This window comes from Paramisgurnus dabryanus, chromosome 4 (assembly GCF_030506205.2).
Source record: "Paramisgurnus dabryanus chromosome 4, PD_genome_1.1, whole genome shotgun sequence".
Taxonomy (NCBI): domain Eukaryota; kingdom Metazoa; phylum Chordata; class Actinopteri; order Cypriniformes; family Cobitidae; genus Paramisgurnus; species Paramisgurnus dabryanus.
Window position 1 is genome coordinate 28,044,951 of NC_133340.1, and position 27,247 is coordinate 28,072,197.

Genomic DNA, 27,247 nt, shown 5'->3' on the forward strand with positions numbered 1-27,247 from the left:
CTATTATTCTTAGTTCATCGTAAATTGTTGTAATATGCTTATGACTTGCTAATGTAATGTTCAGTTAACTGAAATAAACCAGGCTTGATGACGTATGCAGCCTGCATATGCGACCTCGCGCAGGCTGCAGCCTTCGGATTGAGAAACGGCCAGACAGTGAACTATTGGAAATGGCCTCGAAAAGACAGCAGGAGTCATGATCGGAAAAAAGAAGAAACTGCGGGATGATGCCCGTGCATCACTTGCAGGTAAATCCATCATGTTTTATCAATCACTCCTAAATAAGGGAAATGCGCATGTGCTGCAGCTGCTGCTAATCGTAATGCGCCTCGAACTTGCTGTGCTGACATTAATGTTAGGAAACTATGTTGTTATAATTTATAAGTTCAGTGCAAGCTAAATTGAGATTTTACTGTAAAACATTACCTATGCATATGCATTTTACAATGACGGCAGCTGTTACTTTCTTTACTACGTTTCTTTAGATATTGAGCAGTAGTTAATTTTGTGGTTTCTTTTGACGTGATGCTGGTTAATACTTTCTCAGTATAAGTTAATGTTAGCAGTCAGTGCACATGGTAGGCTAAAAATTCCTGACTGTTAAATATATAAAAATATAAAATGTCACCATGTATGATATGAAGCAAACATTACTGTGACACTAAGTTCTCTAAATCTTTGTTTTATTTAAGAATATTGAGCATTCTTGTTTACTTATTGGTGTTTATTTAATGTAATTTATTTAAAGTGACATTGTACTTGGGAAAAACATGTCTGGATTATTTTTTATTATTATTTTGCTATTCTATTTAAGTTTGGTAATTTTTTTCTATTTTGCTATAAAAGTTAGCACTTTCAAATGTGTAGTGTTTGTTGACTAAAGCTGTGATTTCACTTTCTGCTATTAATTTATATGTTTGGTAATAAAAAGTTAAACTTCCAAAAAAAAAAAAAATTCTCAAGGTCGGGGGGCATTTTAAAGGAATTATGCTTAGGGCACCAAAATGGCTAGCAGCGGCACTGGTCCTAATTAGGGATGGGTACCGAAACCCGGTATTAAACTGGCCCCGGGGCTAAATTATGAAAGACCGTAGTATCAGTAAGATTTGACGCTATCGGTTCTGCTATCGGTCCTGGAGAAAAATAAATAAATAAATGTACTATGTTTTCTTGCTTAATAATGTTTTCGTGCACATTTTATCTCACCAAACATTTCTAATTTGCGATTAAGACGTTTGTCTGTTAGATCTGCGAGATCTCTCATGCGCGCCGCGGAGGCTGGCTGTCTGTCAAACACAACCACAACAACGAGCGCGGCGCACGCACACGCATAACAGCACGAAAACTACCGCTTAATACAAAGAGTGACGATGGCGGATATAGCAAAACATTCAAAAGTGTGGTTATACTTCACTAGAGTTGTTGCAGACAACGCTCGTTGTCATACAGGTAAGTGCAACAAGATGTTTGCATGTAAGGGCGGAAACACAAGCAATCTGTCAAAGCATCTTTCAAAAGTGTATTACGTGCAGAAAGAAGCTGTGTCCCAATTCAAGGGCTGCGACCTTCTAAGCATACAACCTTAAAAGGGGAGCACTCTGTCTTTCAAGGTGGCAGCCTCAGAAGTCCGCGAAGAGAACTGAAATGAGACAGTCTAACCCTCGGAGGACCTATAATTTGCGTCACCTGTTGCACGCGCCCACCGCGCCTGTCAGCAGGACACAGCGGAGACGTTTCTGACTTATTTAAATAAATATGGAATCAGAAAAATATTCATTTATTTTAGAAAATATGACACGTTGATGTAGATTAAACTATTCAACAGTATATAAAATTAATCAACCTTAGAAATACGCAACATAAACAGAATAATATTAACACAAGTCACAGCCTCAAGTCGCGCTGCTGTGACGCAATCGGTCTTAAAATACGTCCTTAGAAGGTCGCAGCCTGCAAAATTCAACCATCATCTCTGGTGGTTGCCGCATCAACGTCAGGCATGTATGCTAAAATCATGTTGAATCAACATTGTTCACGTCATTTAAAATAAATGTACAATCTCCCTAATTGGTTTGCTTACCTTACGTTGAAATTCTGTTGATTTCTTTTGGGAGAAATGCTGAACGTTATGCATTCAACATATTTTCTACTTCTTTTTAAAATCCCAAATAAAGAAAAATCAGCATGTAAACATTTATTTAGCCTAAATATCCTATTTAAAGTATTTTTTCTGCAGCTTTCACGCTGGTGCATTAATAAATATATGTATAATATTTAGAAATGATATCCAGAAATTAATTTGTAATAATGAAATGCAGACACATAATTAACTTAATCATGTGAACATAGGTTCGTGATCAAATGTTAACATTGGCCAAAGTACCGATAAGAATACCGTTAAAGCACCGGACCGTTAAGCAGTACCGGTAAGAGTAGTAATACCGTTAAAACCTTAACGATACCCATCCCTAGTCCTAATGCTGGTTTAGCTGGTGTTCACTAGCAAACCAGCACCAAAACACAACATATGCTGGTCTTGCTGGTATGCTGTTTTTTTCAGCAGGGATGGGATAAATTGTTATGATCTATACAAACTGGAGATGTATACTTAGTTGCTCCCTACTGAAAAATCCAGCATTTAGCTTGTTTAAGGTGGCAGTAGCTGGTTTAAGATGGTTCCTTCCAGCCTGGCAAAAATGGTCCAGCTAGACCAGCTAAAAAAGTGACCAAAAACACAGCTAGACCAGCTTGCTATACTAGCAAAACCAGCTAAAACCAGCTCACCAGCTTATGCTGGTCTCAGCTCAATTTTTCAGTAGTGCTGTGATAAAATATTGTATTGTCGCACTATATTGGTGTTTTTAAAAAAAGTAAACATGCTTACAACATGAGAAATTAGCGATTAGCCAACAGGCTAATATCCAAAACAGATATTATGAACACAATGCGCTATTCTCATCTGAAAAAAAGTCATATATCCTTCTAATTTTAACAATCCACGTTATCTGAGGTTCTTTGTCTGGTAGAAATTTGTAAAACAATGTATTTTCTGTGTTTTGATGGCTGAATGACCAACAACCTGATCCAAAACAATAGTTTTAAAGCGCGCACACTGGATGTCTATCCCTCACAGTCAATCAACATGGCGGCGGTCTGAATAAGAAGTATATTAATGGCATTTTGTTATAATGTATAAGGCAAAATTACGAGAACAGAATAAATACTGAATAATACCAAAACAATATACCATGGTATTAACATAGTACAAGTCTAAAAACATGGTAAAACAGTGTTCATTTTTTGAAATGTCTTGACACAATTTCCACGACACACTATTGATACCATGGTATGAAATGTTTACCATATTCATTTTCCATGCTATTAGTCTACATTTAAAAGCATGGGACCTATTAAAAGTCATGGTAATTTTGGAACAATGAACAATTCTGAAAAGCACTATATAAATAATTTGACTGTGAATAGTATGAAGGTACTGAATCATCAATGAAGGTACCTAAAACATAGTACACATGGCACCATATCTAAATTATAAATAGTATGTATAATAAATAAAACATAAATAGTTGTTGTGTTTCGTTAATTTATGATATACTTTTTAAGTAAACTGTATGCCATATTTTATCCTTGTTGAGTTATTAAACAATCACATATTCCTCGCGTCCTACAGATCCATCAAACACGTCTGTTATTATGCAGAGAGCTTTTGTGACTCACTGACCTCCCATCAGGGCTTTCAAAAAGACCCAGAGCTGAAGAAACACAAGTCGAGCGGGAGAAGACTTTAGAACGACAAACGTTTGAACAGCAAAGGAAAGGCAAGATGAGATTAAGGCGACTCGTCTATTTGAGGTTCCTCATGGTTCAGAAGGAAAAGATGTGAGTCCATCAACAAAGCGCAAAGCAGAGGGGAGGAATTCTGCCGGCTTCTCTTTTTGCCGGGACATGAATGGATTTTCCGCAGCCGTGACATGCAGAGAATTGCGAGTTTCAGGGGTGGGCTCGGGTACACAGAAGCTATTGAGATGCGCCGGCCGCCTTTGGCGCTTGTTACAAGTGACATCAGGGCCAGCAGAGTTCAATTACATTAAATTAATTTACCAGGGCGCTTTGAATAACAATACGGGCTGCATTAATGTTGAATGGATGGGGTGACAAACTCTTGGCCATGAAATCAACTCCGAATGTATGCGCCAGTGAGGGAGTCTGTAGATGACAGGGTCTTGGACTCCGCTGCGTAACATTTATAACAACGTGCGTGACAAATAGCCCCAATGTTCTCATTACCTTATGAAATACGCATGCCGGGGTTGTTCAATCAAATATGGCAAGGCAAAATAAAATATCCGTAATTACATGATCGAGCTGAAAGCATACTGCGAGGATACTTTTTGGGCTTTCATTTGAAAAATCTTTTCTCATGGTTTGGATATGCTCACATTCCTGCTTAACGTGGTTGTTCGGGTTATTTTAACATCTGCTGAATCTGCAACCCAGCATGACGCAGCAGCGTGCTACACAGCGAAAAAATAATGCCGAATGACTTTCCGGGTGTTTTATTCACTCCGCTCAGCCGCACGGTAATTGTGGGTTTGGGGGAATAAAAATGGAGTGGCTATTTGAATGTACGCCTCCATTAAACTGTAACCTAAACCATCTGATGGTATGTCTTTGTGCTTAAAAGCTCTTCAAGGCCTTTACTGTCGGAGGAAACATCAAGCGGTATCAGCGCTCTGCTACAGGATCAACATTCACTTTTAACAGGAGGCTATTTCTTCCCGACCACGTCCTTTATGTTTTTACACGGATTTAGCTCAATATGCTGGTGGCTGCTGATCGTAAACTGTCAACAATGACTGTTTAAAGAGAAGGAACGGTGAACAAAACAACACGTTGATAAATGCAGAAGAAGCTAGCTGGATTTTCTGATATGAAATTATATTTTAAGACAATTTTGTCCAAAGGGCATTTTTTAGGCATTTGGTACATTTAGGCTGTACATTTTAGGCTCGGTTTGCATGATAATGATGTATTAAAAACAAAATTAATTTGAGCAAAATTTATCTAACTACTTAATCTATGCAAAACAGAAGATTTTTCCTTTGCATTATTTGAAAGAATGACATATAACTATATGTCAACTACGTATAACTACATAAACAACGTATAACTTCATAAACTGCGTAAAACAAAAGTAGGTAGAAAGTTTTTCTTTAAAAAAACCTGTGTCAACTACAGTACGTATAACTTCATAAACGACGTAAAACAGAAAGTTTGCCCTTTGCGTTTTTTAAATAATTCTGTATAACTACGTCAACTACGTATAACTACATAAACTACGTAAAAGAGAAAGTTTTTCCTTTGCGTTTTGAAATAACTTTGTATAACAACGTCAACTACGTATAACTTCATAAACTGCGTAAAACAAAAGTAGGTAGAAAGTTTTTCTTAAAAAAAAACCTATGTCAACTACAGTACGTATAACTTCATAAACGTCGTAAAACAGAAAGTTTTCCCTTTGCGTTTTTGAAATAATTCCGTATAACAACTTCAACTACGTATAACTACATAAACTACGTAAAACAAAAGTAGGTAGAAAGTTTTTCTTTTCAGTTGCCTGATGAAGATCAGTTGATCGAAACGTTGCAACGCAACTTTCATTAAACAAATTTTGTTCAGCAAGCAGATAGTGTGCGGGAATTGTCTTATCCTACTCACCTATCTATTGACTTCAGGTGTGCGACGCTAATTTGTTTGAGAAAGTTTTTCTTTAAAAAAAAAAACCTATGTCAACTACAGTACGTATAACTTCATAAACGACGTAAAACAGAAAGTTTTTCCTTTGCGTTTTTGAAATAATTTCGTATAACAACGTCAACTACATATAACTTTATAAATTGCGTAAAACAAAAGTAGGTAGAACATTTTTCTTTAAAAAAAACTATGTCAACTACAGTACTTATAACTTCATAAACGACGTAAAACAGAAAGTTTTTCCTTTGCTTTTTTAAAATAACTCCGTATAACAACGTCAACAACGTATAACTCCAAAAACTGCGTTAAAAACAGTCTAAGTTTGTAAACTACGTATAACTTCATAAACTACAGAAAGTTTTTCCGTTGCAACTATTTATAACTATGTCAACTACGTATAACTTCATAAACTGCGTAAAACAAACATAGTTTTTTTTAAGAAAAACTTTCTAACTACTTCAACTACGTATAACTTCATTAACTACGTAAAACAGAAAGTTTTTCCTTTGTGTTTTTGAAAGAACTACGCATAACTATATCAACTACGTATAATTACACAAACTACGTAAAAAACAGAACGTTTTTGAAAAAAACTATGTACACTTGGCAATGCTGTCAAAAAGATTTTCGTTTAGGCCTACATGGGTCAGCGAGAACACCTAAAAATGCTGTTGTTACGTGTGCTAGGCCATTAGATGGTGATGTTACTTTTATTTCACGACCCATTCAGAATGGCCAATCAGAATCATTGATTCTGATTGGCCAGTCTCGACATTTGCAGGTATGTTATTCAAAGATAACAATCGCTCAAAAACTAATAACACACTGTAACCTGCATACTGCAAACAATTTTGACAGATATAGTTTAATATGCTACAACAATTAAATATAATAACATGTATATATTTACAAATTATTATACCAAATATTAATCTTACCTTAAAAGAAACTGAAAAACTGTAAATAATCAGGTTTTCTTTGTGGAATGTCAGCATTCATTACAAATAAGCAAATAAATAATTTCAATTCAATATTTATTGTTCTCTACCCTACTTATGAGGTAAATAGCAGAGCAATTCTTGCAATAACAACCTGCTGCCTATACATTATCCCTTAAATAAAGAAACACCAGAGATCTGTGCACATACGCATTCTTCTACAAACTGAAAGGTGCAAACAATCAAGACATGAAGCAATGAGGATTTTTGTTTAGACAGACAATGAGGTACCATTGGGGACACCAACGGAGCCGCACAAACACAGTCCTGTAGGTCACTATTGTAGTTTTGGTTATACTCATGCATGATATATATGATATCACTGTTTGAAGTTTTGTCACACATTGAAGTTTTTCACTATGCCTTGCGAACGCCACACAGAGGTCTCACAAAGATTCAAGAACCTTCAAAAAGAATGAAGAACTTGGCTGCTTAGCCTTTCATGTCCAGGCTGAAAATCTAACTTCATGGCTCCAATTTAAACATCTTCTTAATGTTACTAATGCAAGGCCAAAAAAACGGCCAGACTGTTTGAAAGCTGGGCATTTTTTCAGCTTTATAATATTAATGTGTTTGGGCTACAGAATCAATGAGTTCCTTCTCGACTCGAGGTTATAAAACGTCTTTATTATTTTGCAGGAAAATTACGCCTGGCATTTACAGACAAAAATCTGCCCCTGGCAGCTGTAAGGAGAACACAAATCCAGCGAGCGGGTCATGGCGGCTCTTGCCAAGTCCAACATAAAATTCGTGTGCCATATAATTAAAAAGTGACTGCATGTTCTCTTTTAGTTTCACTCAGCAAGTCATCCAGTGGGTCTACTCCAAATGATTCATACGAAACCTACAGAGACCTGCAAATATGATTCATAAATTTGTTTGTGCCACTACAAACCTCTTCACATTTTCAAATTTTTCCCTCTGGGGTGACAGGAGCACCCACGTTGGTTAAGAAACTCCTACGTGAGCGGAGTATCGTGGAAATGATATCCAACGAGGTCACATCTACTGTATATGGCTTAGAAACAGACCTAACATTATATTACAATTCTTACAAACATCCGAATGTTGTTCCAAATGAAAAACCCTGTCATTCCTGAAGATGCTAAGATTTCATATTCCATGCGGATCCAGGGATGAAAATTATTAGCGATCAGAGCGGAGAGAGACTAAACTAAATCACCAATAATGAATCATAACTCAAAAAGACACTCATTCTGGCTTCCGGTTCCTGCATCGATCAACACGAGCACGTCACCCATGCCAGCTGATTTGTGGAGGCTTTGCAGATAAAGCAACCGAATCGCATGACACCCAACAAATCATCGACCGTAACAACCACAACCAGACACTCAGCAAAAGCTTTATCGTCTAACAAACGTCATCTGGGAGACATTCTGCTGTGTCTGTCAACATAAGTGTGAGACATGTCGAAGAATTAGTCAGACGTGCCTTACAGCTAGATAAGGAAGGGTACATCAAGACCTGCATCGACCTCAATAAGACCCATCTTTTTTACAATGCAAATGGACAAAAGCTGATGCACCAAAATAAAAAGAAATAAGTAACCCTGATCATTTCTTTAACCTGAATGTGTAAACTTCTAAGATGCTTCTAAAATGAAAAAAAAAAGAGTCTTGTGTTTGAGATTGTATTTGTTAACATTAGTAAATGCATTAGCTAACATGAACTAATACTGTGCAATCTAGTTTTTGTTGATGTTATCCCAATGTAATTGCTTATTTTAGTTTACTATGCATTTAAGCTCCCATAACACATGCCGTTTCTGCTCATCTCATGTTAATCTTGAGTACCTATGGAGTGGTATTACATCCTTTATATCTCCGAAGAGTCTTTATTTTTATGAGATGTATAAAAGACAGATCAGCTCTAGCGAATGTTTCGCAAACCCACTATCTCTGGATAACTTACGATTCAAAACAAAAGCTGTCATGTGAAGTGATGCCTGTGACTTCTAGCGTTCTCGTAGTTTTGCTCTCACGCTTATTGACGTTTGGGCGTGTTTTTCCAGTGGGAGGCCCCATAAAAGAAATATGATACGTAACTTTTACCCATGGTACGTAAGATGTACCCATGTTTGGAAAAACTGAAGAACCCTTGCAGATTACAAAAAAGCAGTTGGACTTGTGACAAAGTTTAGCATGCATGAGAAATCCAACTCTTAAACTGTGTTGATAAGTCAGAATAGATCAAATATTCTTAATCTCTTTTTTATGTAGTGATAAAAATACTTTTTGTCCTCAAAATACATCATTCGATGTGTATTTACAAAAAGCAGCGCATAAATGTGTTTTAATGTCAGCCATATATATATATATATACTATATTGCCAAATGTTTTGGGACACGCCACCATATCATTGAATTCAGGTGTTCCAATTATTTCCAGTGAAAGGACCTCTTAATGCTTTATCATATGAACACATTTTGGACACACTCCTAAACCTTGTAGAAAGTCTTCCAAGAAGAGTTGAAGCTGTTTTAGCTGCAAATGTAGGGCCAACTCCACATTAAACCTTATGGATTAAGAATAGGATGTCATTCTGGTTCATGTGCATATAAAGGCAGGTGTCCTTAAACTATTGGATATATAGTGTATATTCATACCATATATATACCATTTGGATGAGGCATCTATAGAGCGGTTAATTGAAGTATCTACATAAACATTTATATCTATGGCTGATGCATGACGCCATGGTTTAACAAATGCATGTGCTGCTTTTGTGAATCGGAGAATAAAAAGTATTATCAACGCTTTGTGAAACGAAAATTGAACCACTGTTGTCATGCAGACTATTTTAATAATTTCTTTATTGCCTTTTTGGGCCTTGAAAGTTGTGATTCGCGTTGCTGTCTATGGGGACCCAGAAACCTCATATATTTCATAAAAAATATCTTCATTTGTGTTTTGAAGATGAACGAAGGTCCTACGGGTGTGGATCGACATAATGATTAGGAATTAGTTACAAAATGTTATTCTGGGGTGAACTATCGCTTTAAGTATCGTGATGTTGTTCATGTTAGCTGATGCATTGCTGAACTTATGTTAAAATAATACAACCTGATTGAAAGTGTAACCAATGTTTGCTCAAATTCAGAGCAAACACTAAAAGTATGGAGCTATTAAATAAATGTTGCATTGCTCTCAGATTTTTTTGGGGGAATTTTTCAATTGCATACACTTTATAGATTGTATAAATATAGACTTTTGACTACAGACTTTAGCTTGGCAAATGTAAGTACAGTTTACCAGGGCATTTGTTATCAGATCAATAGAAATCTCTATGGGTGGTTTCCCAGAGAGGGATTATCTTAAGCCGGGACTAGACCTTTTAGGAAATAAAACTAGTTTTAACAAACAAGCCTTAATAAAACATTACCTGTTTGCATTTTGAGGCAAAACAAAGGGCACTGATGTATTTTAAGATATGTCAGTGCAAGTTGTTTTCAGTTTGGACAGCTCCCACATTTTTTTTGTCCAGGACTAGTCTAATCCCTGTCCGGGAAACCGCCCCTATCTGATCTATATTTAATATCTCTTCTAGGAGAACAATCAAGGTATTAAAGAGATCTCGCTGGTGATTTGTCTTGCCCAATGTCATGCCATGAAGGCTGTAATAAATCAACTTTAAGAGCGTAAAAATGAAACACTTTCAGTTATCTACATGTACTTTAAGTACTACAACAAGGGCTCAGGACGAGAGCTCAGTTTCTCGCCTCCATTTAGAGTCTCGTACATTGAAGAGCCTCTTTGCTTTAAATGGCTCACGCTCGTGTTCTCATTGACCGTGGTCCCACGAGAACGTCTATAAGTCTCACGGCTAAGTGCTTCCATTAAAACTTCAACGAGCTATAAAACCTATGTAAATTCATTTTCTTAATCACACTTATCAAACTTGGGTCACTTATAGCAAAAAGTGCTTCCATACCAACATTCTTTCCAGATCTTTGATCCAAATAGTTTTAAGCATCAGCTCTTTAAAATATTAAAGCTATGTAACCTGCCTTAAAGCATAGGTCACCGTATAATTTAAGATACACAGCATACAAAAATACAAATGTATATACGTGCAATATTTTTGCAACCCCTCTAACCATGCATCATCTTGAATAGCAGTACATGTGAATAATTCATGTAGTGCTGCTTAACAAGAAGTTTGTGGCCAAAATCATAGACATACTGGACCGGTTTCACCAGCTAGATGTAAAAAGTCGTGTATAAACACTATGTCATGCCTAACTATGTCCAGTTGCACCATCTAATACTACGACAAGGCGCATTTAAGCTCACTGTAGATGATGTGTGTCCCCATTTTTTTTTTTTTTTTATTAATGCATCTATTAATGTAAAGCTGCTTTGAAACAATAAAAATTGTGAAAAGCACTATATAAATAAAATTGAATTGAAAAAAATAAAATTAAAAACAAGTATTATAGGATATAAAAAAAATATTGGTGCATTCTCTCATTCTGCATGCTTAGTGCTCACTTACACATTAGATGCGGCAATGTTTGTCAATTTAATTATTTCTATTTTGCAATAGAAACAAATCACATTTTACATCCACACTAGTCTTATGACCGGGTACGTGTGCCCAGCTGGTGCAACCGGCTGCATATGTTCAGCGTAAAATCCAAGTTCTCCAGCGAAACCAGTTTCAGAAAGTATAACACGGATTGCTTCAGCCACACTTCATCTCAAAGGCAGCTGATGTCACCGATGACCATAGAATTGATCTGTGGCCACAAGAAAACAACACACTGCTCTGACATTTTCATTGTTACAAATCTGTTTTTCCCATTGATACAGAAGTATAAGTATTTAATGGTAGGTGTCCATTTGGGGTAGACCGTTGTTTTGCTCTGTTTCGCCTCGCTTCGGCAAGGTTAGCAGCAGGGCCTTTATTACGACTCAAGTCATGTACACCATGATGAAAATAAATTGGGTGGAGAGGACGGACCCATGAGTATTGTTGCCAGACGAGCCCAGAAAGAATCAATGCTGCTGCAATGCTGCAGCTGGAGGACACAGACAATGTGGACAATGTGTCTTTGCATTTCTGTTAGATGACTGATTTCTCTACCTGTTGTTATGAGACTTAAGGTCTAAGACTTAATTTCATCAACAACGCCAACCATTTTTGTAGCTTTTGCAAGTTTGGCATCACAAAACTGGCAACTGTGGACAGATTCGCAAAAAACAAGCAAACTGGGCAATGATCATTGTAAATTAGACAAACTCATATGATTCTCGCAGGGTTTGAATCCATTAGTCGAGTCTGAAAGGCTGAAACGGGCCTGTGGGGTTTTGGGTTTTATGGCAGAGCACTAAATGGACCTGTGAGCGCTCGGATAATCAGCAAAAGCTACTTGGTTTCGCCAACATTGTTCTTCATGTTTATACTTTCCAATGTGACCAAGTGCTATCAACTGCAAATTTAACTGTGAATCTCATTCTAGACTTGACATTTGGCTACACAAATTATTTTCACAAATACTTGGGGGAAAGTTATGCTAGGTTTGGGTCTGTTATTCCCAAAATATTTAAGTTAGATGAATTATTTCTTTTACACAATCAACACACATATCTGCTACAGATGAACACTTAAAGTTTGTTTATGGGACCTACCTTTATCGTACAATTACACCAAAAGCGACAGGAGTGCAAACGTGACAACTTACCCCATATGTGGGGTTCATTGTAACAAACAGAGGGTTTGTTGTTACACCTGCTAGAAAACTTGATTCAAATTTCAAATAATTCAATAAAATTCTGTCTATATAATTAAGGGGGATATTGTTTATATATCTTCCTATAATAGATAGATATCCACACATTCATCCATCCATCATTCATCCATTAACAGTTATCATTTTGATGAAAATGATTTACATTGTTTTCATTTCTTTATCATTGTATTGCTGAGGCTTAATTGTAACACTGTGTGACAACTAACCCCGCTGTGTAAAAATGTTTTTAATCCCAGCTATCAGTTTCTAGGAGTTGCTGAACAAGACAGTGATTTAAATAATATAAGGTTGGATTTGGTGACTTACACACCAAACTCAGAAATAAAAAAACATAAGATGAATAAATTTACTTACAGATGATCATCTTCTGACAGTAAGAGACAAAGACCAAAAGCAAAGATTGCTTGGCCCTGTATACACACACAGTAATGTATGTAAAGTAGTTGTGTTACAATTAACCCCGCGTTAGTTTGTGCCCCGCTCATCCCTACTTATTAATATTTTGACTTAAACGCACAAAGTACAGAAGTCACATGACAACAAAGCATACAGTACTATATCTACTTCACATTATCTTTTAACAACAGCAGGCAATAATATATATTTACTGCACACGGTCTTGCTGAGATCTGTTTTAGTCATGAAAGACTGCCAACAATACAGTCAGTTTATAACAGTAAACAAGCAGTTGCTTTATGTAGGCACACAATTAGCTTTGAAATGCGTGTATGCATTTCCTGTGTGCTTGTTTACAAAAGAACTCGAACGTGAAAGTCTGCATGTACCCACACAAGCTTTAAACTGTATTCAAGTCTTCCAACCTTTGTGTGAATTTGAACAATGAAACAATTTACAACTATCCAGTAACATTCAAAGGCTTTTTGCAGTGACCACTGCCTACGTAATAGGTTTTAATTTATTTATTTACTATACTGACACATTGTGTTGCATTTGTGACCACAATTAAGACTACTCAAGTTGTAAACAGGTTCAATAACAAGGTATATTAACATGATCCCATGAGAATACATGTGTATTTTTACATAAACCGCACATACATTTCAGGGTTTCCCACAGCACTTTGCAGTTGGGGCGGCCCACCTAAGCTGTGAAACCCTACCACCTTAACTAGGTCGTTAAAAAAACACAAAAGGCTGTCAAGTGCATCTCGGAGAATAGCGGTTTTGGGTTTATTAAAGCCTGTTATTGTATTAGTCTATAGTTCTTGCATATTTAAAGTAAGTTGAGCTTTCTTGCTCACGTTATTTATTTATGTGCATTATTTACATGTTACAGTAGTTACACTCCTTTAAGATAATGTAGTTAATAGTTGGAAATAATCAGTTTTTACAGTCTTCGCGCTATCTATCATCGTTCGCCAGACGTTCTACAACATCTGCTTCAGTTTGTGTTTATTAACCCTTAAGTTTCACTTCATCATGCAGCTATTCCCGTTAGAGGTAATAACATTTAATTAATTAATAATCTAGTATGTGTTCATTTTGTGTCATAGTTTCTTCAAAATTACGTTTTATTTGAGTGTTTTAAATAAAAATGTTTTCATTTTCATCATGACACGTACGCCCCCGCCCCTTTGATTCCCATGCCCCCCGGAACTGCTCACCCGCCCAACTCTACCACCTTAACCTTAACAAGAAAACCCTGCATTTAATTACGTTTTCATACACACTGAAGCTTATAATATTGATGCATTGACTAGACTTAAACGTGAAATGATTTACGTATGAACAAGTTTAGAGACGTACATATTTGTATGTTTTCCTTATTATAAATATTACAATCGTGTCATTAGCATTTTGTTTCTATAACATTTAATTGTCGTTTTAATGACATGTTTTAGTCCTTTATCCAGCCATCATGATGCCAATTCTCAGCAGCGAAAATAAACATCAAATCTTCGTAATGAATTAAAATATTACGCCTCAAGAAGCTTTACAACACATTTTAAAGCAGTGATAATAAACATCATGTCCCTCACAAGCTTAGTTACAGATTGCGACATATGCCGTGTTTCAGTCAACAATTTAGTCGATGAAGCTAGCTTGTTTTACCTTTATTGTGAATTAAAAACTTAAATAATTCTCTTTACTTAATACAAAGCTATTATCATTAGTACTGTCTTAATTTGAAGTACTTTTGGTACACTTTCAATATTTTGGATAGAAATAAATTATTGTGATTACACTTGTCTGTCTGTATGCTTTTATTTTCTACAGTACATGGTTTTTAGAAATGGTTTTGGCTAGGTTAAGGATTGCATTATCCGCTTAAACAATTTTATAAATGCTATATTCTTACTAAAATTGTTATTTCCCTACTAGGATTGGGAATCTAATTTTAATTCCAATTCTGAAATCGGATCCTTGTTATTAAATTTTATTTTGATTCCACTTAACAATTCTGGATTCCACATATAATTTTCACATCACTTTCACGGTGTGCAGGACTATCGGCTCGAATACTAAGAGTCAGTTTGAATGATGGACTTTGGTGAAAGGCTACATGAGAAAAAGACAAAGCTAAGTGTAATTATTGTGAGAAACTATTATGTTGCAAGATGGGTGTCACCAGCAATATGGTGAAGCATCTGCAGTTGGTTTATCATATCGAATTAAAAGAATGCACCCTGTTTGATGCATTGGGCATTCTTAGTGCCAACTCTGCCAACTCTTCATTAGCCACCGCGGGCAGCAGCGCCAGCACATGCTATACGTGAGACCCCTTTCTCCCTTGCTTTGAAAGGAAGGCTTACAAAAGAAAAAACTAAGGAGTTTGACAGATCGATCACAACATTTACAGTGAAAGGACTGCATGCATATTCTGTTCTTGAGTCTTCATCATTTAGGTAGGTGTTATGTTACGAGGAAACATTATTTAAAAATCATTTTGAGCTAGCCTAGCTATGTTTGTTTAAAAGTTTTGCACTCCTAAAAAGTTTTTATGTAGCCTCATTTTTTTTTGTGTTCAGCAGTAGGTAATGGCACAAATTAGATATTTTTGATCTATAAAAGCTTGAACTGTATTGCATTTCACCCCTTTGGAATCAAAACCAAGAATTTTTAGGAATTGGAATCAATAAATTTGAAACAATGCCCAACCCTAAACATTTCTGTCCATTTCTGTCCAAGTTGCAGAATATGAAAAGAATACATGAAGTATTTTTTTTATTTCTGCATGAAATGTGTTAAGGTTTGGGGCAGGGTTGGAGATAACATAAAATGAACGATTAAAATGCAGCAATCTTTATGATGAGAAGCATTCATAAATATTTTACGTTTTGTAGCTGTAAAAATGTAATAATGCTATTATTAACGTCCATTTTTTATGTATGGGTTTTTGAAAATTAGTTACATGTTAATACCACTTATTAACATAAAAACAGGTTGTATCTGAACCAAAGCTTAGATCCTTCAACACAGGAATAAAAGATTTACAATCTAGCAAAGTCTGCATGCTGTAATCAGAGTATTAATCTTATACGTTGGACATCACATTGGAAACCTCATTTAAAGCTGAAAGTACATTGACAACAAACCGAGAAATCCTGGACAATTAAGACAAGAGCTTCCATAGAAACACACAAGATGCTTTCAGGAACATTCCCAGATCCCACTGGGATAACATGTAGAGTACCATCAGCTTCCACTAAAACTGGTTTGGATTTCTTTTATTTCTCAGCTTTGATTACAGCCCGACTCTCTCTCTCTCTCTCTCTCTCTCTCTCTCTCTCTCTCTCTCTCTCTCTCTCTCTCTCTCTCTCTCTCTCTCTCTCTCTCTCTCTCATCTTCTCTGTCTTTCTCTTTTTTATCTAAATCTCTACGCCTCTCTCTCTTTCTCCATCTCGCTTACATTTACATTTATTAATTTAGCAGACGCTTTTATCCAAAGTGACTTACAAATGAATAAGCACTACACGAAGCATGTCTCCCTTTCTCCACCTTTCTCTCTCTCTTTCTCTCTCTCTCCAGTTTAAGACCAGTCTGTTTGTGTCTTGAACTACATAAACAGCTTCTCTCTTTTGCAATTAACACCAGAAAAACACCGGTTTACAAGCATTTCTAAGTACGATTAACAACCTGTTAATATTTTGGGAGGTGAAAAATGTTAGTTTAACAAAGCAACTGTGTTATTCATCTGCTTCACCTCTGAAAAAGAAAATGCATTCAACACTGAACTGTTAATGGGCATATACGGCATTGACACCCTTTGTGATTTTTAAAACCAGCTACCAATAAACAGACACTTATTGACACTTAACAGACTTCACTGTGACAAACAGTTGTGCTTGGAAAGATAAAAACATGAACACATAAAAACGCATTTATGTTGAAGATCTGATTTCTAATAGCTTATGCACTTATGCCTGGTTCAGATTACCTTATCGTTTTGTCCAAAGGTTACTGTTTCAAATAATTTTTGACACGAATATCCCTGGCATGCCGTAAACATGAAACATATCATAACCCATATTGTTGAATCCAGACCAATCGTAACCTGACATTTTTAACAATATGCGTGATGTCATCAATAAGGCAATGTAAAAGATGATGTCTGTACACAAGACCTACAAATATTGTTTTCCAAGCTCCACAAACCTTTCATCCATTGCAATTCCACCTAGCACCATTTTTTTTTTTTTTTCGTTTAGCCATGTTTAAAAACGCAATACTCTGCATTCTTACCTACAATAACATGACTGGCTGTAGGCTTTCTCCACACTGTAAAAAAATACTTTTCTTATCTAGTATTTTGTCTTGTTTTTAGTACAAATATCTAAAAATTGTTATATTAAAATGCATTTTCTTGAGCAAAATTACCTAAGAAAATAAATAAATTTTTTTAGACAAAAAATATCATATTTAAGTGAATTTGTGCTTAAAACAAGCAAAAAATCTGCAATTGGGTATGAAAAAACTCATATTTTGAAATATGAATAAAATTAAAGAAAAAATGTCTTAACCCATTGGCAGATTTTTTTGCTTGGTTTAAGCACAAATTCACTTAAATTTGATATTTGTTTTGGTCATTTTGCTCATCAAAAAATGCATTTTAATATAAGAATTTTAAGATAAACAATTACAGTTAATAAAAACAAGACAAATACTTTCTTGAGTGACTTTCTTATAGTAATTTTTTGTAGTGCACATGTAACCTACAGTAACACCTGCTTGATAAATCTAACAATCTGAATAAGACACTTGCTAGCTACAAGGTAACAGCATCTTCACTGTACACTGTACATCAAATATATGATGCAAAAGAAAATGTGTTAACCACAGACCTTCATTTACATACAATTCCAAAGCCGATGTTTTAAAAAACCATTCGAGAATCCCAGAGGAACTCGCTGAGAACTGACATCATGACAACATCTCTACATCGATTTCTTACAAAGAGTTCAACATTACAATGAGGAAGAACAGAAGAGGAAGGAAAACATGGACAGAAGCCACAATACAAATGACAGATGTGAAGTATACTGTATGTGGGGGGGTCGGACGCTTACACTGTGTTGCATAGTCGTCCAAACATTCCTCTGGGATGCGGAAGCAAAAAACAGAGAAAAGAGGGATATCATTGAAAAGAAGAGATGAGAAAGAGACGAGCAAACATGTGATAAATATGTATTAGACAAAAAGCAATATGCACAATTACATTTGATGAATGGTATCGCTTGGATATTTGATCCTAGACGCAGAGAAAAAAAGCACATCCTTTTTTAACACATCTCTCTAACTCGACATTTACTTAACCGTCATGCATCAGTGTTCAAACATTACTTTAGATTCATTCAATGCACAGCTGGGTGAACGTACGACATGTTAAATAAATTCTCTACGTTAGCCGGAGGGAAAAATAAGAGGACGCCATCTTGTTCTACATTCAAGTCAAATGGATATTTTCATCGACTCCATTAAAGATTATGACTCAAAACACTTCATTTCTTTCTAAAGTTACTCAAGTACATTGAGACACTACTTCAACTTAGCTCTACAAAGATGATGTAATGAACTAAAGTGATTTAACATGTGGGTGGTTTTTCAATTACAGACACTTTTGAGTGACTCATGAAACTTCTGCAAACTTTGTTTTATTTATGTTTGAACCACTATATGTCCTGGAAGATCAGACCTTATGTTGGTAATGATGTATGACAGTAATGACACTAAAAGTCTAAAAGTTGAGGTAACTTTGGATTAAAATATCACTTTTCAAACAATCAACTAGCAATGACACCAACACTCAACTCATTATAAACGTTTAGATAAATACTTTGCTCTTTCTTTCAAGATAGTTATGTTGATGTACAAAAATGCAGCTCCTTTGCATGAATCTTTTTAACCACTTTAGTGAAATTACACTTCTTCATCCAGGAAAGTTATTCCCATGCATTCTCTTGGACCTGATTCCTAAAAACCATCATCACCCACTCATGACTTCCCACAGCGCCCTCCTGTCCACTCACCAGTCTGTCCAAACTGGTCCCTGCTGCTGTGGTCGGCCTTTCATCTGGGCTGTACGGTTTGAAACGACTGTTGAACACATCCGAGATCCCGCGGGCAGACCTTCCCATTTCGACCGGTTTGGGCTTACCGCATCCACTGAATACCTGCAATTACACGATGGGAATGTGGTTTGTGTGGTTAGGAGAAGTGGGTAACACTTTACAATAAGGTTGTGTTTGTTAATATTAGTAAATGCCTTAGCTAACATGAACTAACAATGATTAATATAGTTTTTAAAACACAGGGAATTCTTAAAGACTTAAAATAAGTGAATTATTAATAATATTCATGTAACTTATTTCTCATAATGCAGTAAAATAACTATTTGTAATGTGTAAATTGGCATACAGGTAAACTAACTAAAAAAATATTTTTTCATATATATGACCATGGACCATAGTCATAAGGGTATTTTTATTTAAATTAAGATTTATAGCTAAATAAATAAGCTTTCCATTGATGTATAATTTATTATGATAGGACTATATTTGTCAGAGATACAATGGGCCCTATCATACACCCGGCGCAATAGAGCGCAATGGGCGACGCAAGTGTCTTTTGCTAGTTTCAACCTGGCACAATTATCATTTTCACATTTAACACCACATTGTTTAAATAGCAAATGCATTATTCATGGGCGTTCTGGTCTGAAAATGAGGTGTGTTCAGGTGCATTGTTGGCACGTTGCTATTTTGAGGCAACCTAAATAGACTATGCCATTGACGCCATTGACTAATTGTTTTTGTTATTTAATGAGCACAATATGTGCATACAAACGGGCTTTCCTTATCACAAACATGGATGCGCGGCAGCACACAACTATTTTTAAATATAAAAATGTAAAAGATTATTATTGAGTCTCTTGGTCATAAATAAGGACCGATTATGAGATATTAGAAGGCGTTAAGAGCTGCTTCACCTGTAGCCTGGTAAGTAATTGCATGTTTTGCTTTAAACAAATGCAAATATTGCATCTATTTTTTTATATTTTTCCCCACCATGGATTTATTGTATATGATAACTTTGAACCTGTGGACATGCTGAGATGAAAACCTTTATGCTTTTCAAAACACTCACGGCGCTGTCCGAGTGCTGAAAGGTTTCGGCTCTCCACACGTTTGTAAATTCTTTATCTCCTGTTTGTTACAAATAAAGTATTTTTACTTTACAAACTTTTTCTGGCATATTTGTAAATCATTTTTTGAGATAACATTGATCATGTAGGCTGTCCATACATTTACAGCTATTTAAAGCCTACTTTTTTTACTTTCATGACTGAACAAAAATGATTTTTAAAGATTTTAATACAAAAAATAGCAATTTCAATACAAATAAAAACAACGCAATTTTTTAACATCAATCTTAAACTGGGGGTCTTCTTCCTCTGCTTAGTTTTTCAGTTTACAAATTCGGGCATCTAAATAGGGAATCGGCATTGCACGAGCGCAACTGGCTTTTAAAAGGAATGAAAGCTGAGACTCTCATTGGTTTATTGCATAGGTGTCATTTACACTGGGGACGCTGGGGACATGTCCCCACCACTTTTTGAAATGGCTGATTTTGTCCCCACCACTTTTTTAAAAGCATTTGGTTAAAATGTTCTGAAAAATCAAGCAATACTTGTGCGACATACAGTACACTGCAAAAATGACTTTCCTACTTTTCCTACTTTTTTATTGTTTTCAGTTGAAATATCAAAAAATTCTTAAATTAAGATGCTTTCTCTTAATGTGCAAAATGACCTAAGAAAATAAGTCTAGTTTTTAGACCAAACATACAATTTAAGTGAATTTGTGATTAAAACAAGCAAAAATGTCTGCCGAAAAAATAAGATTAGTTTTTCCTTAAAAACTTAATTTAAGCAAAATTTTCTCACCCCATATTGGCAGATAATTTGGCTTGTTTTAGACTTCAAGAAAGGATTTTTAAGAAAAAAAATTCTTAGAATTCTTAGTATCTTAAATTAAGGTGCTTTTTCTTGATGAGCAAAACGACCCAAGAAAATAAGTCTAGTTTTAAGACCAAAAATATGAAATTTAAGTGATTTTGTGCATAAAACAAGCAAAAAAAAAAAAAAAAAAACACGGCCAATGGGTTAAGCAAAAAATCTTGAACCTTTTTAAACCATTTCTAAAAAAACACTAAATTCAAGAAAAATTCAAAAATTTGCTTACCCCATTGGCAGATTTTTTTGTTTATGCACAAGATCACTTAAATTTCATATTTTTGGTCTAAGAACTAGACTTATTTTCTTACATCATTTTGCTCATCAAGAACATACATCTTGATTTAAGAATTTTTAGATATTTCTACTGAAAACAAAACAAAAATACTAAGTAAGAAAGTCATTTTTTTATTTTCAAGAAAAAAGTGTTTCAGTAAAAATATCTAAAAAATTATTAAATTAAGATAAATTAAGTGTAGTTTTTAAAATAAAAAATATAAAATTTAAGTGATTTTGAGCATAAAACAAGCAAAAAAAATCTGCCAATGGGGTAAGCAAATTTTTCATGAATTTAGTGTTTAATTAAAATTTTCAAGATTATTTTGCTTACCCCATTGGCAGATTTTTTTGCTTGTTTAATGCACAAAATCACTTAAATTTGATATTTTTGGTCTAAAAACTAGACTTATTTTCTTGGGTCGTTTTACTCATTAAGAAAAAGCATCTTAATTTAAGAATTTTTAGATATTTTTACTGAAAACAAGACAAAAATACTAAGAATTTTTTTTCTTGAAAATAATTTTTTGCAGTGTATGTCTGGTTTTGTGGTCCTGGGTCACAGCAGTTGGGTTGTGTGCTTATGGTGTGTTGTTTGCCCATTTTTTATGCGTCATTATTCAATATTTTTTTCCGTCCTGCTGTAATGTTTTTTCATATGATCTTTTGTCCCCACCACTTTTCAACACAAACTGACGCCCCTGGTTTATTGCATGTTACGCCCAAAACACACCCATTACTCATTACGAAAATAAAAAAAAAAAACATTTTAGACTCTTATGCTTTATGCTTGGTGCACAGACCATTTTTCCCATCATTAAATTAGCAAAAGTGGATTCGGACATGCCCATTTAGATTGTGCACTATGTGCTTTAGACAATGCGCTTAGATTGTTAAAATAGGGCCCAATGTTTTGAAAATCGGGAATCTGGGGGTGAAACAAATCCAAATATTGAAAAAATCCCTTTTAAAGTTGTCTAAATTAAGTCCTCAGCAACACAAATGATAAATACATTTTTGATATATTTACGATAGGAAATGTACAAAATATTTTCATGGAGCATGATCTTTACTTAACTCTTTCCCCGCCATTGATGAGTTTGTTGTCAATTAAGAGGAAACATTTCCCTGCCAATGCCGCTTTCCTGACGAGTTTTTACGGTAATCTGTATTTCAGCTATCATCCACTAGATGGCGCTTAACCAATATTATAAAAAACTGAAGCAAAAATTAATATACCAACATTTTAAACTCTGTGTATGTTTTGTTTATTGTTACGAAATCTGATCTCTAACAGAATTTGGTATTTTTGAAGAAACCTTTCCATATTTAAGCGGTTATAAAAGAGAACAAATGAAGACAGGATGAAACATTTATTCCCGTTTTGTTTGTTTGTTTCAAAGCAAAGGGACTGTTCTTTAATTTGATATATTTGTATGTTTATATATCTATAGAAGAAAATTGTCCTGGAAGGCATTTGGTGAAACTTTTGTGAAAATCACAAAAAATGCTGTTAATATCCTAATGATTCTTGGCATAAAACATGATAACTTTTGACCCATACAATGGGAGTTTTCGCTATGTTAAGCGAATGAAAGTGAATTATTTGAAATCTCTCTAACACGCAGTAGGAGAGAAACAACGTTCACTTCGCATTCACACGTTGACGTCTCAGAGACTCAATGAATTTTGGCTGGGTTGACAGTGATGGACCATTTTAATGTCATGCATGGCTCTTATGTCACGAATCTGTCTGCGTCCTGATGTCAGGATATCTGTCACTATGATTATCATTCAAGCGCTCATGATGACATCCAGATTTCCACGGCTGCTGTGCATTTTCTATCAGCTCGTTTTTTTTAGGAAAGCTTTTAATGCAAAAGCCGACTCCGGCGTTCATGAAGCCTATATTTCATATCAGTGTTTGTGGATGAAGTCACATGTTGCCGCTGGCCTCTGTGTGAAGCTCCTTCAGAGAAATGTTAAAACTGCTCTTGAAAGCTTTGGTGTCTCGAGTGTGCTTTGACATGTAACATGCACCATGCATATTTCATCAACGTTATGAGCCGATGTCTGTATAATGTTTTCCCTTTCATTTCTTTCCACGCTTAATCTAACTTTGTGCCATATATATTTATGAAAAAGCTCTAAATAAACAGATCAAATTTACAGTAGACTCTTTATTGTATGTGAATGTGTATGTGCTGAAATACCTTAGCTGAAACCTGCATACTGTTGTCTTGCATGATCATGATTGCTTCTGAGATCTTCACATCAATCGGTTCCATGACAGCCTCGATGTTAAACGGTCCCTCCAGCCTATCAGCTACTAGCAGCATGGCATCTGTCAGCACAAGATGAACCAATCAGATGCTTTCTTACATACACAATCATATCTGAAGAGCTACAGTACACAGACTGTGATGCTAGGAGTCAAACTTGCCTCGCTCAATCAATTGAGCAATTGAATTTTACTATGGTAAATATTAAAGCATATTACAGTATTCAGTACAGTTTATCAATTCAATACATTTTACTACAGAATGATGTATGTGTAAAGTATACTTAATTTTCCATACATTTCCATATGAAACAACATATAATAACCCATTTACCTTTTGTATTTTGATGTAATTAAGTTGAAGATTATTCAGTGAGCAAAACTGTAAGGCAGACTTGTTTTTGTTAAATGCAAATTGAGTGAAAAGCGTGAATAGAGTCAATTATTACTTTATGTTAACATTAATAAAAAAAAAGGTGAATTATATGCAAATACAAAAAAATCGGTCTGTTAAAATCTGACTTGATAATTGAAATGTATTACACTCAGACTAATCCTATTATGCACATGCATGCAGATTGAACAGGTGAAGTATCAGACAGATGGATGTGTGAAGAACAACATCATCACTCAGAAAACATTACAGATCTCAGTTTTCTTATATACGACTGCCACACAGGCACAAAAACACGTTATGTGTTGATTCAAGTAGTCTCTGTGAATTGATTTTACCCTTTGGGGTTTATATTTTGGAGTCTTTAGACATCGTTCCTCTATATTGTCCCTTGCAGCTAGACAAATGGAGACCCATAACGTTTCTCACACATTGTGAAAGAGAGTTTGATAGAAAAAGTAACACTGGCAGAATGATAATGTGTACATTCTCCTGAAAATTACCTCGAAAATGGCAAGAAGATGTGGTAGAAACTGCTGTAAACTGTAATTAAACTGCCACATGTCTCTCTTTGTCTACACTAGCGAGGATGTTTAGTATAATTTTCCCATGCATTCAAGTGAACAGTCCTCACACTGAGAAACTTCAAACATTGAAGTATGAATAGCATATATCATGCAATATATTTAAATATGATGGTATAATCATGTGATACTATTGTTGTACTATATCATGTAAAAACCATTGTACATAATTCTTCAGTACCATGGCAAATATCAAAGCATTAAACAGAACATTTTTGTTTTACTTTAACGTAACAAATTAAGTTAAATCATTTCAACCTGCTTTTAAGTTATGCCAACTATATACTAGTCAAAAGCTTAACTCATTCCCCACCAGGCTTTTTTTGAAAAGTTGTCAGCCAGCATTTTTTTGTGATTTCACAAAAGTATAACAAAATGCCTTCCAGCAAAATTTTCTTCTAAAAATATATAAACATACAAATATTTAAAATGAAAGAACATATCCTCTGCATTTAAACAAACAACAAACCAAAAACAAGAAAAAAAAAACATTTAATCCTATCTATATTTGTTTCTATATTTCTCTATTTTTGCCTATAAACTTTTAAATATATATTTTTTTTTTTGCAAAAAGCTGAAATAATTGGATTTTTGTGAAGGAATTTTGTTAGAGATCAGTTTCAAAATGATTATCAAAAAATGTACAGAGTTTAAAATTAGTAAATAATTAGTAAATAGTAAATGTTTTGTCCTAATTGATGAAATAACTTGTCAATGGAGGGGAAAGATTTAAAATAGTAGATTTAATTGGCATAACCAATTTGATTAAACTTGCAGGCAGCACTGCCAATACAAAAATTAACCATGTTTTTTTTTGGTGCATTGATTAATATTAACAAAACCATGGTTTTACTACACTAACTATGGTTTAACTTTGGTTTTTGAAAATCATGGTTGTCAAAACCATGGTTATTTTGTGGTTACCCTGCATGGTTTTACTACAGTAAACATGCTTTTTTTTAACTGTAGTGAAACCATGGTAAATTTTTGTGAGCGTGCAGCAATAAAAAAACAACAACATGGAAAAGAACCATGATAAAATCGTGAAATTGTGATTTGTCCTTTAAAAAAAAAAAAAAATGTGATATGATATTTGGCCCATGTTGGCCTTCCCTAATTTCTTTTACAGTGTATAGTAAATACCATGATATGAAAATATCGTAGTTATTAAGTTTGTATATTATACAAAAACTATTTATTTAATCTCATTCAATCTCATGATTAAAAACATCTTAACATGTCTTAAACTTTATGCTGGTTTGCAAGGAACCAACAATTACTAAAGGAAAAATCTCTTGTTGGTTTGTGAAGACGGAATTGAGTCACTGAAGTTGGTAAAAAACATCAAACACAACAAAGATTTAATTAAACAACTGTAACTAGGAAATAAACTTTTTAAAAACTGCCTAGTGTGAAATAAAAGGTAAATTGAGATAAAAACACCAAATAATATAAATAAATGAAGACCTTTGAAGATGGTCTCCAAAGTAAACGGTGCATTACAGCCCTAATTCTGCCAGAATAATCCGTTAAAAAGCAATTCACTTTAGCAAGTGACCGACTCCCTGGATCTAATTACACAACTTATGTTTGCATTTATTTTTGGCAACATACAGCAATTACATTAAACAACTATAAAATCCCAAAAAGTAGGAGACTGTATACATTAGGCTGTGATACGGGATACATCTGCAATGATACAGAAAGCAAAGGTTTAGGGTTTGCATAATAATAAGCATGCAGTATGACAGCATAAGGTGACACATGAAGCTCAGGTTAAAAATAGTTTGATCTCACTTCCCATGGAGACATCGGTGTACAAAAAAACTCGAACAACATGATAAACATTGATATGCAATACAACCGCAGAGTCTTAAAGGCTTTTTGTGCCTTCATATCAATATGATAATATTACATATAGAGGAGGAGTACTATGAGGATTAAACTGAGGTATTTCTTTTCACTGTGTGATCATTTTTTAATGAGTGCCACATATAGCACTTCTGCTGAATTGTTAATTATGAAGTCAGTAGAGACCGGAAAAAGATATCGCACTTCCATTTGATACACTCAACATTTTTTGCATAACCAGATTTAAGTTCACTACTATATATTCATTATCTTCGCGCACTTCTTTTTTTTTTTTTGCATGAAAGGCGATGTTTTTCATTATCACAAACTATTTTTGGCCGAGACGGAGACGTTTGTTCATGGGTCTGTGGGATGATATGAAACATAAGTCCTGCGAGGAAAACGACAAGAAAATAAGTGCGGTACATCTCCGCCTCTCCTTCCACTGGATGACCAAATTACTCCTGAGTGGACTCGGGCACAAATCGATACAGAAGATAGATGATTTGCCAATCTCACAGTTGTGTCATTAAACCTCTGCGTTATTAATTTGTGCTCACATAGAACCTATTACAGCAAACCAGATGATGGCATTGATCCGCCCCAGCTTTCGATGAAAGAGCCGAGAGAAAACGTATTTGATCTTTCCATTAGGTGCTACCCCGCGGTTGAACTCATAAACGGCCCTCGAAGCTGGCCAAGATGGATACAGCATTTCATTTTCGAACAAAAGGGAGCGATAACTGAGAGTACATGCCTGATTTAAGGCTCAATCGTCAATTAGGGTGTTGAAGAAGTGCATTTTGGGGTAGCTCATGGCGATTGAGTGACTTTAGGCAACCCAG

At 35.0% G+C, this 27,247-nt stretch overlaps 1 protein-coding gene across 2 annotated transcripts in view; it reads right to left on the reverse strand.

Annotated features, from left to right (window-relative positions):
- Positions 1-27,247, reverse strand: part of gpc6a (glypican 6a) — a 226,447-nt gene that overhangs the window by 41,408 nt on the left and 157,792 nt on the right. The window contains exons 5-7 of one of the 2 annotated variants that reach the window (XM_065254142.2): positions 23,506-23,636; positions 19,032-19,175; positions 18,072-18,101 (exon numbers count right to left, since the gene is read on the reverse strand). In XM_065254142.2, coding sequence (XP_065110214.1) covers positions 18,072-18,101; positions 19,032-19,175; positions 23,506-23,636 — 305 coding nt within the window. The remainder of the gene's footprint in view (positions 1-18,071; positions 18,102-19,031; positions 19,176-23,505; positions 23,637-27,247) is intronic. The other variant, XM_065254143.2, reaches the window with a different exon arrangement.